The following is a 14,446-nucleotide window of genomic DNA, read 5'->3' on the forward strand; positions in this document are numbered from 1 at the left end:
TAACTTTATTGAATGTTACATACAAACTAGCCTCAGCATGCATAGCAAACAGACTAAAACAAGTTCTAGACACAATTATTTCAAAAACACAAACAGGTTTTTATTAAAGGTAGATATATTGGAGAAAATACTAGATTAATTTATGACTTAATGAATTTTAACAGAAATTAATAATATACCAGGGCTACTCATATTTATAGATTTCGAAAAAAAAGCTTTTGACTCGGTATCTTGGAATTTTCTCGAAAAAGTCATGGATTTTTTTAACTTTGGAGATAGTTTTTAAAAAATGGGTACAGACATTTAATAAAAACACATTTTCTGCCATAACTCAAAATTGTATTCTATCCAAACCTTTTAATATTGGCCGAGGCTGCCGCCAAGGCGACCCCATATCACCATATTTATTTCTCCTAGTCGCAGAAATCCTAGCTATTATGAATTAAAAATAACAAAAACATAAGCGGTATAGGTATTGGAGAGAAAAACCATAAACTTTCGCAGTTCGCAGACGACACATCTCTCATCTTAGATGGATCAGAGAAATCATTTAATGAAGCATTGCAGGTTTTAGACACTTTTGGACAAATATCAGGCCTGAAAATAAATAATGATAAAACAAATGTCATATGGATTGGAAGTAAGAAATTCAGTAAAGATGTCTACCACCATAGATGGAAACTAGTGTGGGGGAAAACAAAATTCACCTTATTAGGTATTGACTTTTCTATAAATTTAGATGAAATTAGTAATATGAATTATGATAAGGCAATTAATACAATAGATAAAAATATTGTGCAATGGTCAAAAAGGGTGCTCACACCCATAGGAAGAATTGTAGTAATAAAATCCATTTTATTACCTAAATTAAATCACCTATTTATGTCTATTCCTAAACCCAAATATAGATAAAATCAATACGCTGAATAAAAACTTCTTTCACTTTGTTTGGCAATCACCAATTGATCGAATAAAACGGGATTACATTGATTAAAAATTATGAGGACGGGGGTTTAAAAATGATTGACCTCCAGAAATTTATAATAAGTTTAAAATCAACTTGGCTACGAAGACAGACTAATAGTGGCTGAAGAAAAGAATGGATAAGTATATTTGAAACAGAACATTTTAAAATTTCAAAGTTTATAGATATGGGATCAGGAATTTTTGAAAAAAGTTAAAACTAATAATAAATTTTTGGGAAAGTGTTTTCCAAGCATGGTCAAACATATCTGATTTCTGACTTCATCACAACACTTGAAGAATTTTTATAAAATCTCCTGTATGGTATAATCCCCTTCTTAAAATAGATAATGTATCCTTTTTCAATAAAGAATGGTACGAAAAAGGTATAAAATTTATATCAGACTTTATGGATTCAAATCAAATGTTTTTGAATTTTGAAAGCTTCAAACAAAAATTTAATTTAGAATCTTCCAATTTTTTGTTCTATAGAGGAATTTGCGAATCAATCAAAACTGCGCTAAGATCGAACCAAATAGAAAAGGGAAAAAATTTTGATATAACTAGACCTTTTATTCCAAATCATATAAATATTCTGATAAAAAATAAGAAAGGATGTAAAGACATGTACAATTCACTTATAAATTCCGTACAAAATACAAATACAGCTGAATTGAAATGGACTTCAAACTTAAATATTGATATTGAAAATTGGAAGCAAGTTTATGAAAATACCTTTAAACTGTCAAAAGACACTACAATACAATGGTTCCAATACAGACTACAACATAGAATTTTGCCTGTAAACACTTATCTAAAAAACATAGGAAATAAAAAAACTGTAATAAATGTAATATATGCAAAACTGAAATTGAAAGTATTCAACATCTATTTTGGGAGTGTGATGAAATTAAAAGGATTTGGCAGATGCTTATAGAGTGGATACAAAATAAAATAAATAAAACTATTCAATTAAATTTAACTTCTATTCTTTTTGGTAAAAGTGAAAATTTGCAAACTTCTTATCCTCTCAATTTCATAATCCTCCACACAAAGTACTCTATTTATTGCTCATCCAGGAAAAATGATAAAATAACGTTAAATGAAATAAAAAACTTCCTTTTGTATATAGATTTAATATTGAAAAAACATTAGCCCAGAAAAACATGACTATTGACAAATTTAACAAACTGTGGGAAAATTGGCAAAAATATTTTCAGCTAATGATTTCTCTGAAATAAAATCAATCACTTATGCTGGTCCAACCATTCAATTTTCTTTATTTTATTAAGAAACCAACTACAATACTCTGTATTACTCAATCATAGTTTCTTATCCATAACTTAGTCCTGTATTATTTAAAAAAAATAAATGGCAACAAAAATGTTTATGTTTTTTCGCGTATCATGTAAATGTAATATATCATTATGCACGTGATTACTGTGTGTGGGTGTATGCGCTTGAGGCAGAGAATATGTGTGAGAGTACAATGATACATGTACATTTGAGTATTAGAAATGTGTTTTTTTCATTAGATATTTACCAAGCCATTTGAGTAAAATATATAAGATATTTCAAGATAAATCATTATAATCTTTTTATTACTGGGATAAAACTGATTTTGTAAGTTGTGATTGAAAATACATCGCCTGTTCAAATACGTATTTTTAAACTAGTATAACAATACACTTGATATTAATATTGTGCTATTAATAACATATTTATAAATTCAATTCTAAAATTTTCATCCTTTAAAATGAAATATTTGTGTGTACATTCTTGCACGAATGTAGGTGTGTGTAAGGGTGAGTGTGTGGTGTGTGGAGTGTGTGGGTGTGCAATGGTGTGGATGTGTGGGTGTGTGTATGTTGTGTTTTTGTGTGTGCTCGCGAGTGATATGTGATTGTGAATACATATAATATGTGTACTCTGTATTTGTTTTTATGTGACTGTGTACATTGTGTTGCTAATGTAATTATGCAAAAAGAAAAAAAAAGAAAAAAAATTTAAAAAAAAAAAACACATTCCCACAGTTTCTGGTCATGTCCTCTACACAGAGCGGCAAGACCACTGCAGGTTTATCACCCTTAATATTGCGAAAGGGCATCAAAGGCATTGCCGGCGATGTCAAATCTGTTAAGCCTTTGGGATCGGGTGATCTCCTAATAGAGGTTTTCCGCAAGCAACAAGCGGAGAACCTCCTTGGAACCACCAGTTTTGCCGGCCTCACTGTGTGTGTAAAACCACACTCATCATTGAATTGCAGCAAGGGGGTAATCAGGTGCCCAGCCTTGCGCAATGACAATGAGGCCGACATACTGTCATACTTCCAAGAGGAGTGCATTCCGGTCACGTACGTGAAGAGAATCATGACCAGAAAGAGTGGGAACTTGGTCCCAACACACACTTTCATATTGACGTTCGCAACACCAACGTTACCGCAGAGCGTAATAGTTGGTTACCAGCGTTATGCTGTTACCGTCTACATTCCGAATCCATTGAGGTGCCGTAACTGCCAGAGGTACGGCCATCATGAGAACAATTGTAGACGGAAAATGGTATGTCAGTACTGTGGCCGTGAAGGCCACGATGAAAAAGACGAATGTGACATTGTCAACCGTCACTGCGTCAATTGCGGGGGTGACCATGCTGCGTCTGCTCGCACCTGTCCTGCCTGGACTCGGGAGAGGGAGATATTACGGGTCAAATATACCCAAGGTGTCTCTTTCCCCGAGGCTAGGAGGATAGTCGAGCGTTCAGACCTGAATGTGGCAACCTATGCTCAGATCACCCGCGCAAAGACGCCTGTTGACAGTGTCACCGTCAAACATGCGTCGGTCCAGGCCTTGGTTGACAAACCCAACTGGGACAATGATGTCCCAGATATGGCTGATGCTAAGACCTGCAAAATAATCATGGGGGACCCGAACAGGTTCAAGTCTGGTCCATCTAAGCCACAACACAAACCACAACAAAAACCACCTGGAGCTAAAACGCCAATCCCACTGGCGTCTCCAGGACTTACACAACAGCAAACACCGAACATTAGAAAAAAAGTTACCGCCGCTCGTCATAGACGTGCTACATATTCACCGTCTATTGACGTAAAAAAAACTCCCTGAGAAAGCCAAGCGACCAGCAAATACACCACCGCAGGAGCAACGCCAGACAAAAACCACCAAGGTAAAGCTGGCGAGGCTCCCTGCACTAAACAACAAACCCAGTAAGGGATCAGATGACCCTATCCTTGGACGGAACATTTATGATGTTCTATCGGACGACAGCGAGTTTGGTGACAACACATTTATCGCCACCAAACAACCTACTTCAAGTAGTCCTGTCGGTCCGACAAACTATCCTCAGGGACCAACATAGAGACAAACACTATCATACAATGGAACATACGCGGATTTAAAGCGAACATAGAAGAATTAAAACATCTTATACAAACAAAAAACCCATCCATATTCTGCCTTCAAGAAATAATGCTGAAAGACACCATCAATCTCCGACAATTTACACTATACACCAAAACTCCAACAACAGGTGGCCGCCCATCAGGTGGTGTGGCGGTGGCGGTGCATTAAAGCGTTCCTCACAGACACATTCAGCTAAATACCACCTTACAAGCTGTTGCTATAAGCACAACTATTCACCGAAAAATAACAGTCTCTTCTATATATTTACCTCCAAATACTCCATTTAGTTGTGATGAACTGAGTAACATCGTATCACAACTACCAGTGCCATATATTATCATGGGTGACTTTAACGGTCATAATAGCCTCTGGGGATCCCCAGGCACTGACGATAGAGGTAGACGTATCGAAGATTTTATTAATAAAAACAGCTTATGTCTTTATAACACCAATGCCCCAACATATTTACACCCTGCCTCTGGCTCGCTTACCCACATTGATCTATCGTTGTGCCATCCATCAATTCTTCTGGATTATGATTGGATGGTCAACGGTGATCTCTGTGGGAGCGATCACTTTCCAATTATACTTAAAAACATAGGGTCACCAAAACTTGAGGAGCCTATTCCTCGTTGGAATCTACGTAAGGCGGACTGGGTTCAATTTAAAAAATTTGTGCGCAGAGGAGCTCATTGAGGATAAATTTTTGAACCTCGATGACCCCATTAAAATTTTCACAGAAGCGCTCACTTCTATCGCTACAAAAACCATACCAAAATCCGTGCCAAAACCTACAAAGTTTCGTCTCTCAAATGATTCATTTATCAATAGATCTGGTAGAAATTCCGCTCTGAGGCGGTACTTGGCTTCGCCAACCGTCTCAAACTATAACAATTTTAAAATTTGGAGAGCAAAAGCTCGAAGGTCTATCAAATCCGACAAGAAAAGTACTTAGAAAGAGTACGTCTAAAAAATTAATTCCAATACATCTTCGAAGAAAGTTTGGGAAATGATTGGTAAAATCAGTGGGAAAAGAAAAGCAACACCATCCTCCCACCTCATTAACAAAAATAAAATATTTTCTTCAAAATCCGAAATAGCTGACGCTTTTGCCAAAAATTTTGCTAAAAATTCATCCGTCAAAAATCATTCCAAAAAATTTCAAAAATTTAAAAAGAAAAGGAAAAGAGACGTCTTAATTTTAAATCCTCCAATAGTGAAAGTTACAATAGGCCTTTCGAGATACCAGAATTGCTCGAGTCCCTTGAGAAATCAAAGGACTCGGCAGCTGGACCAGACGAAATTCCATATATGTTTTTAAAACAATTACCAGACTCTTCACTAAAATGTCTTTTAACTATATTTAATCAAGTTTACTCTTCTGGCAAAATTCCCGAGTCTTGGAAGGAATCTACTATTATACCCCTTCCGAAGCCCGGGAAAGATGCTACTGATGCCAATAACTATCGTCCTATTTCATTGACGAGTTGTATTTGTAAAACTCTAGAACGTATGATAAATAGGAGATTAGTTTGGTTCCTGGAATCAAACAATATTTTAAGTCCTTTGCAAAGCGGCTTTAGAAACCGCAGGGGAACGGTAGACCACTTAGTTAGACTAGAAACATTTATACGAGAAGCATTTGCCAAGAAAGAACATCTTGTGGCCGTATTCTTTGACCTTGAAAAGGCATACGACACAACTTGGCAATATGGAATCATGAACGATCTCCATAATATCGGTATACGTGGTAATTTGCCAAAGTTTATATCAAATTTTATATCTGACAGGCATTTCAAAGTTCGAACGGATTCAACTTATTCAGAAACAGAAACACAGGAGATGGGCGTCCCTCAGGGTGGTATCTTGTCCGTGACACTTTTTGGACTAAAAATTAACAGCATAACCAAATGTCTTGGCCAATCTACGGAAGGGTCTCTATTTGTGGATGATTTCTTGATCTGTTACAGATCAAAAAACATGCACACTATAGAACGGCAACTACAACAATGTTTAGGCAAATTACAAAATTGGGCTGACGAAAATGGCTTTAGATTTTCAAGATCAAAAACTGTCTGTATGCACTTCTGTCAAAAACGAAAACGACACAATGATCCTGACCTCACACTCAATGGAATTAAAATTCCAGTAGTTGAACAAACTAAATTTCTTGGACTAATATTTGATTCGAAACTGTCCTTTGTTCCACATATCAAACATCTGAAGGATAAGTGCTCGAAGGCGCTGAACATTCTACGAGTTCTTTCCCATTCTGATTGGGGTGCAGACCGTGAAATGCTTCTACGTATCTATCGGGCACTTATTAGATCAAAACTTGACTACGGCTCTATTGTCTATGGATCGGCTCGCAGCTCCTATCTACAGATGCTTGACCCTATACAGAATCAGGGACTGCGTCTCGCACTTGGAGCTTTTCGAACAACACCTGTGAAGAGTCTCCATGTGGAAGCTAATGAGCCATATCTAGACGATCGACGAAAGAAATTATCCTTACAGTATGCTGCTCAACTGAAATCCAACCCCAAAAATCCTGCATTTAACCTTGTATTCAATCAACAACATCAAGAAATATTTACACAAAATCAAAAACTCATACCAACATTTGGCATCAGAATTTCAAAATTTTTGCTGGAACTTAATATAACTTTCGACACCATTGACGAGTACACCGTATCGGATGTACCACCATGATTAAACACCTGATATCAATTTATCTCTACATGAGAGGGCAAAATCCAGTGCATTACCCGAAGAACACAAATCCTCCTTTCGGGAGTGCATTAGGGCTTTCCCTGACCATGTTCAGATCTACACTGACGGATCAAAAGATGGTGATAATGTTGCGGCAGCATGCTGTACATCTAATCACTGCTCCTCTATCCGACTCCCGGATACTGCCTCCATTTTCTCTGCGGAAGCATGTGCTATCGGTCTGGCGCTTGACCATATCGAAGAACGAACACCGCATTGAAAAGGCAATCATCTGTTCAGACTCTCTTTCGGTTCTTCAGGCTTTGAAATCAAGAAGCCCTAGAAATACTCTAATCCAAAATCTTTTAATCCGAACATTTCGATTATCTTCTAAAACTCAAATTACTTATCTCTGGATTCCCAGTCATGTGGGTATAAAGGGGAATGAACAGGCTGATAAAGCAGCTAAGACTGCTCTTCGCCTAGCACAAACAGATTTGAAACTACCATACACCGACATCAAACCTTCAATTCAGTCAGCCATCAAACACCATTGGCAACAAAGGTGGTCTACCGAAACAAACAATAAACTGTTTAAAATTCAACCTACACTTAATCCTAAACTGTCCAGTCGGAGAGACCGCAGAGAGGAAGTTGTTCTCTCTCGGCTCCGAACTGGACACACATATTTTACACATTCCTATCTATTGAGAGGGGAGGATCCTCCTACATGTCATGCATGTGATTCTCCTCTCACAGTGGAGCATATTTTATTGCATTGTATTGATTTTAAACACATACGAGATAAATACTACGATGTCTCCGACATGTACACTTAGTTTCTTGCCGTGAGACATAATCGTATTTTTAATTATCTCAAAGAGATCGGTATTTTAAGCAAAATATGAACGTTTTCTCATCATACATCGTATCAACTCAACATTTCATCGTTTCATCAACATTGTGCATGAGTTTTCTCATGTGTTTTAGCCAAATTTATTTTATCCCATGCAAACCTTTTTTTATCAAATTAACGTTTACAATCTGTGTTTTAGTCCTTACTTGCTTTTTCTTACCCTGAACTTTTATCCTGATATTAATGCATGACTTGTTGTTTGGCCCTAAATGACCTTAGTTGTCGATGGGCCGTAAAACTCAAACAAACAAACAAACATGTTGGACAGTAACCAGACTGCTTTGAACTTCGAGTACTTGGCAGAGGATCCGCGTTTCTTTTTCTTGGGTGCCCCTAGTTCTATCCTGGAGGGGAATACTGCACAACTCTTGAAGAAGAACAAGAACAGAGCGAGGAGCCAGGGACATCAATTTAAACGATATTTTGTGCCCGAGGGATATCTCAGTGTGCGACGTATAGAGAGGGCGACACTTCCAGACGGGACGACGTATCAATTGACCGACTTTTGGACCAAGGACCCTGAATGTAAGAAGACTTCCGACAAGGCGACGCAGACGTAGACCAATTTTAGTAGGTAGTTGGGATGGGGGGGTGGATATTTCTAATATTTTGATATTTATAGGCCTATGTAAATGATTTGTTTATCAATTTAATTGTTATATCCTTGATAGTGTAAATATAAACGACGTAATTTAAGACGAATGTAACCGAAGAATAAGAATTGTACAGAAATACAGAATATCATGTTCATGTGTATATCTTTAACTAATTCATTATTTGTGATAGTTTAGCCCACAATAGCATAAGTATAACTACATGTGAAAGATTGTAAACTACACCTTATGTTGTATTTAGGTATGTCCGGGGCGGACATTTTAGTGAGGTGGGAGTAATGTAGCGTGACTAGAATTACGTCTATTGTACATATATCTATAGATGGTTATTATTGTCATCATTCCATGTATTAAGTAAAGATAAGTTTGTAATGTTTAATATACGATGACATGTTTACGTTTACAGTTGTACTAGCCGGCCATGTGACTGGATGAAGTTTGTGAGATTGTCGTATTTACCCGCGGTAACAATACGTGTTACGATTATTCTAGGTTTTAGCGAGTTGTATCTTATCTACGCGATGTCGAGTTTACCTATATTACGGTCGTTAAGTGATGTTATTTGCCGTCTTAGGCATCGTGAATCTTGCAAACTTCAGACAGCCTTTTCCGCTTCGACTATTGTGTTGCGCATGTCCGCGGTTGGGAATCACCTTTCCGGTTTGGTTATTTTGGCCAGCCAATCAGCGTGACGGAGTGCCCGCACGCGAATTCGGGGCATCGGGGGCATCTTATGCCCCCGGGTCAGTTGCGCCCCTGTAGTCGATGAGGTAAGTCGTGTTCTCGATCTCGGAACCGATAACCTAGGGTCTACGTAACTCAGCCCCTATCTTCCCATGTAAATGGCTTTGGTGTATTAAGTGTGATGTCATAGTTAGGCTATTAATAGAACAGGGGTTTTACAGCTTGTCTATTCGGTTTATTTACATTAGCGACGCTGTCAAGGTCGTAGACTTGCGGTAGTTCCAGATAGTGTGGTACTACAATAGAGTAGTGGGAATAGAAATAGTATTAATTTGTTGTGGGAAACCACTAAAAAGAAAATAGTATTTATCTGCCATAAGTGAATTAATGTGGAATTATACTATTGAGATCTATTCTACTGTAGCTATAATGTATTATAACTGTTAGATATTGTACTGTGTGTTATCTGTAATTTCCTGGTTGTTTATATGGCCATGTAAATAATAATACAAATACTGAAACTTGATTTACTGAGTTTGTCAATTCTGTCACTGAGTGGTTGAACTTAAATATCTATAGCCTTGCTACCAAAGGCGTAATAGTGATACCTCGCTACCAGAGGTTGTACCTGTAGAAACCTTGTTACCAAAGGTGTAAGTTGTACCTCGCTACCAGGGGTTTGAACCTTGTTACCAAAGGTTATAGAGCACCTCGCCTACCAGAGGGCTATACTATTTAAGTAGACTCGAGCACGTTACATGAGCTTTTTCATTGGTTGATTATTACGTAAATAAAAGGGGCGCAACTGAGGTGATCCAGCAGGTGGCGCTGTATAGCAACACAAAATCCAAAAGGAGATATGCCAAGAGTAGTAGTAGAGAGAATCGGCCTTTTTCCCTTGGCTAGCGAAGTTGACAGCGATCCTGACACAGGTGAACTTTAATACCAAAGTCACGCTGAAGTTAAAAGCTGTAATTGTTGAATAGCTACATAGATAATATCGACTAAATAATACTAAACAACATTAGTCGACGGTATTTATATTAATACATAAACAAATATCTGTCTACTTGAAATAATACAACAAATTCCATTCCAAGAATGAATATATAGCATGACATCATGTTTATTATTTCAAAACCACTAATTAGGCCTATTTTGATTCCGGAGGAAAATCAGTCAGATATATTTCCCAACTATATCGCTTCGCTTGTCTATACCTGCACGTGATGGGAACAAAAGAAACACAACTCTGTACAGTTTGTATTCGTCAGAAAAACTGCAAGAGGGAGAAATTTGAATTCATAATTGACTCTTCTTGTGAATCAATATAAAAATAAATACCTCTGGAATGTACGTGATTTGCTTTTGCTGCATGCAACCGAAGTGCTAATGTTAAACATTACAATGACACTACACTTGTTCACCCAGAACCGCGTTAAAAGCGTCTGTGTGACCGAGAGTACCAGGTCAACATTTATCAGATTAATTTAGAGAAGTCAAACACCGATTCGTCGCATGGTTTCCAGTTGGACGATGATACCGACGAAGCTGAAGACACTGATAACAGTCAGACACACTATAGGGTAGATAATTCTACTTCTCCAGTAGGATTTCGTACATAACATCACCACCATTCCTTTTCCTGAAGATAAAATATAGAACAAAATTAACAAACCAGTCATAGATCTACCAACAAATTTCAATTAGTCGCCGCGAGTTATTGTTCTTTCTGGTGCAAGATTTCTTTTATCGTATTATGGATGATTGTATTCAGGATCCGATCACATCAGGTAAAACAACCCTGCTATACTGGCAAGGAATCCAGGAATTTTTATCATAGCAGTCTATATTCATGATCCCGTAAATCGAAAATGTCTTATATATCGGTAAATGCAAGTGTGAATGTAAAAAGGAAAGTGACATAAAATATCATCCAAAAGAAAGTGGACGTGCAGTCTGCGATTCGACCATTGACTTTTAAAATTTGAAAACAATGCTACTGTTTAAAAGTGTACTACAGTCAACTAACGGGAAACCACGGAACTGTCGACGTCGACGCAGACATCAAGTAACAGGACCTTTTACGTATATTATAAAATCAGATATCCCCAAAACTGTTAAACCTCAAAAATTCATTTACATGTCAATTATCAGGACATCCTAAAATGTTGATGTCAGGAATACCAATGTGACGAGCCGGCTAGTTTAGAGTAGATGTCAGGAATACCAATGTGACGAGCCGGCTAGTTTAGAGTAGATGTCAGGAATACCAATGTGACGAGCCGGCTAGTTTAGAGTAGATGTCAGGAATACCAATGTGACGAGCCGGCTAGTTTATAGTAGATGTCAGGAATACCAATGTGACGAGCCGGCTGTTTAAGTAGTGTCAGGAATACCAATGTGACGAGCCGGCTGTTTAGAGTAGATGTCAGGAATACCAATGTGACGAGCCGGCTTGTTTAGAGTAGATGTCAGGAATACCAATGTGACGAGCCGGCTTGTTTAGAGTAGATGTCAGGAATACCAATGTGACGAGCCGGCTAGTTTAGAGTAGATGTCAGGAATACCAATGTGACGAGCCGGCTAGTTTAGAGTAGATGTCAGGAATACCAATGTGACGAGCCGGCTAGTTTAGAGTAGATGTCAGGAATACCAATGTGACGAGCCGGCTAGTTTAGAGTAGATGTCAGGAATACCAATGTGACGAGCCGGCTAGTTTATAGTAGATGTCAGGAATACCAATGTGACGAGCGCTATAAGTAGATGTCAGGAATACCAATGTGACGAGCCGCTAGTATATAGTAGATGTCAGGAATACCAATGTGACGAGCCGGCTAGTATATAGTAGATGTCAGGAATACCAATGTGACGAGCCGGCTAGTTAAGAGTAGATGTCAGGAATATCAACGTGACGAGCCGGCTTGTTTAGAGTAGATGTCAGGAATACCAATGTGACGAGCCGGCTAGTTTAGAGTAGATGTCAGGAATACCAATGTGACGAGCCGGCTAGTATATAGTAGATGTCAGGAATACCAATGTGACGAGCCGGCTAGTTTAGAGTAGATGTCAGGAATACCAATGTGACGAGCCGGCTTGTTTAGAGTAGATGTCAGGAATACCAATGTGACGAGCCGGCTAGTTTATAGTAGATGTCAGGAATACCAATGTGACGAGCCGGCTAGTATATAGTAGATGTCAGGAATACCAATGTGACGAGCCGGCTTGTTTAGAGTAGATGTCAGGAATACCAATGTGACGAGCCGGCTAGTTTAGAGTAGATGTCAGGAATACCAATGTGACGAGCCGGCTTGTTTAGAGTAGATGTCAGGAATACCAATGTGACGAGCCGGCTTGTTTAGAGTAGATGTCAGGAATACCAATGTGACGAGCCGGCTAGTTTAGAGTAGATGTCAGGAATACCAATGTGACGAGCCGGCTGTTAAGTTTAGAGTAGATGTCAGGAATACCAATGTGACGAGCCGGCTAGTTAAGTAGATGTCAGGAATACCAATGTGACGAGCCGCTAGTTTAGAGTAGATGTCAGGAATACCAATGTGACGAGCCGGCTAGTTTAGAGTAGATGTCAGGAATACCAATGTGACGAGCCGGCTAGTTTAGAGTAGATGTCAGGAATACCAATGTGACGAGCCGGCTATGTTTAGAGTAGATGTCAGGAATACCAATGTGACGAGCCGGCTAGTTTAGAGTAGATGTCAGGAATACCAATGTGACGAGCCGGCTAGTTTAGAGTAGATGTCAGGAATACCAATGTGACGAGCCGGCTTGTTTAGAGTAGATGTCAGGAATACCAATGTGACGAGCCGGCTAGTTTAGAGTAGATGTCAGGAATACCAATGTGACGAGCCGGCTAGTTTAGAGTAGATGTCAGGAATACCAATGTGACGAGCCGGCTTGTTTAGAGTAGATGTCAGGAATACCAATGTGACGAGCCGGCTAGTTTAGAGTAGATGTCAGGAATACCAATGTGACGAGCCGGCTAGTTTAGAGTAGATGTCAGGAATACCAATGTGACGAGCCGGCTAGTTTATAGTAGATGTCAGGAATACCAATGTGACGAGCCGGCTAGTTTATAGTAGATGTCAGGAATACCAATGTGACGAGCCGGCTAGTTTATAGTAGATGTCAGGAATACCAATGTGACGAGCCGGCTAGTTTAGAGTAGATGTCAGGAATACCAATGTGACGAGCCGGCTAGTTTATAGTAGATGTCAGGAATACCAATGTGACGAGCCGGCTAGTTTAGAGTAGATGTCAGGAATACCAATGTGACGAGCCGGCTAGTTTATAGTAGATGTCAGGAATACCAATGTGACGAGCCGGCTAGTTTATAGTAGATGTCAGGAATACCAATGTGACGAGCCGGCTAGTTTAGAGTAGATGTCAGGAATACCAATGTGACGAGCCGGCTAGTTTAGAGTAGATGTCAGGAATACCAATGTGACGAGCCGGCTAGTTTATAGTAGATGTCAGGAATACCAATGTGACGAGCCGGCTAGTTTATAGTAGATGTCAGGAATACCAATGTGACGAGCCGGCTAGTATATAGTAGATGTCAGGAATACCAATGTGACGAGCCGGCTAGTTTATAGTAGATGTCAGGAATACCAATGTGACGAGCCGGCTAGTTTAGAGTAGATGTCAGGAATACCAATGTGACGAGCCGGCTAGTTTAGAGTAGATGTCAGGAATACCAATGGTGACGAGCCGGCTAGTTTAGAGTAGATGTCAGGAATACCAATGTGACGAGCCGGCTAGTTTAGAGTAGATGTCAGGAATACCAATGTGACGAGCCGGCTAGTTTATAGTAGATGTCAGGAATACCAATGTGACGAGCCGGCTTGTTTATAGTAGATGTCAGGAATACCAATGTGACGAGCCGGCTAGTTTAGAGTAGATGTCAGGAATACCAATGTGACGAGCCGGCTAGTTTAGAGTAGATGTCAGGAATACCAATGTGACGAGCCGGCTAGTTTATAGTAGATGTCAGGAATACCAATGTGACGAGCCGGCTAGTTTATAGTAGATGTCAGGAATACCAATGTGACGAGCCGGCTAGTTTATAGTAGATGTCAGGAATACCAATGTGACGAGCCGGCTTGTTTATAGTAGATGTC

General features: G+C 39.0%; 1 protein-coding gene across 5 annotated transcripts in view; it reads right to left on the minus strand.

Moving 5' to 3' along the window:
• Positions 1-10,418: 10,418 nt before the first annotated feature.
• LOC138325578 (uncharacterized) overlaps positions 10,419-14,446 on the minus strand; it is a 50,556-nt gene continuing 46,528 nt past the window's right edge. For all 5 annotated transcript variants that reach the window (XM_069271345.1, XM_069271340.1, XM_069271341.1 and 2 more), the window contains one exon: positions 10,419-10,953. In XM_069271345.1, the coding sequence (XP_069127446.1) occupies positions 10,808-10,953 (146 nt within the window). In that variant the 3' untranslated portion in view covers positions 10,419-10,807. The remainder of the gene's footprint in view (positions 10,954-14,446) is intronic.

Source organism: Argopecten irradians, chromosome 6, assembly GCF_041381155.1.
Source record: "Argopecten irradians isolate NY chromosome 6, Ai_NY, whole genome shotgun sequence".
NCBI classification, from domain to species: domain Eukaryota; kingdom Metazoa; phylum Mollusca; class Bivalvia; order Pectinida; family Pectinidae; genus Argopecten; species Argopecten irradians.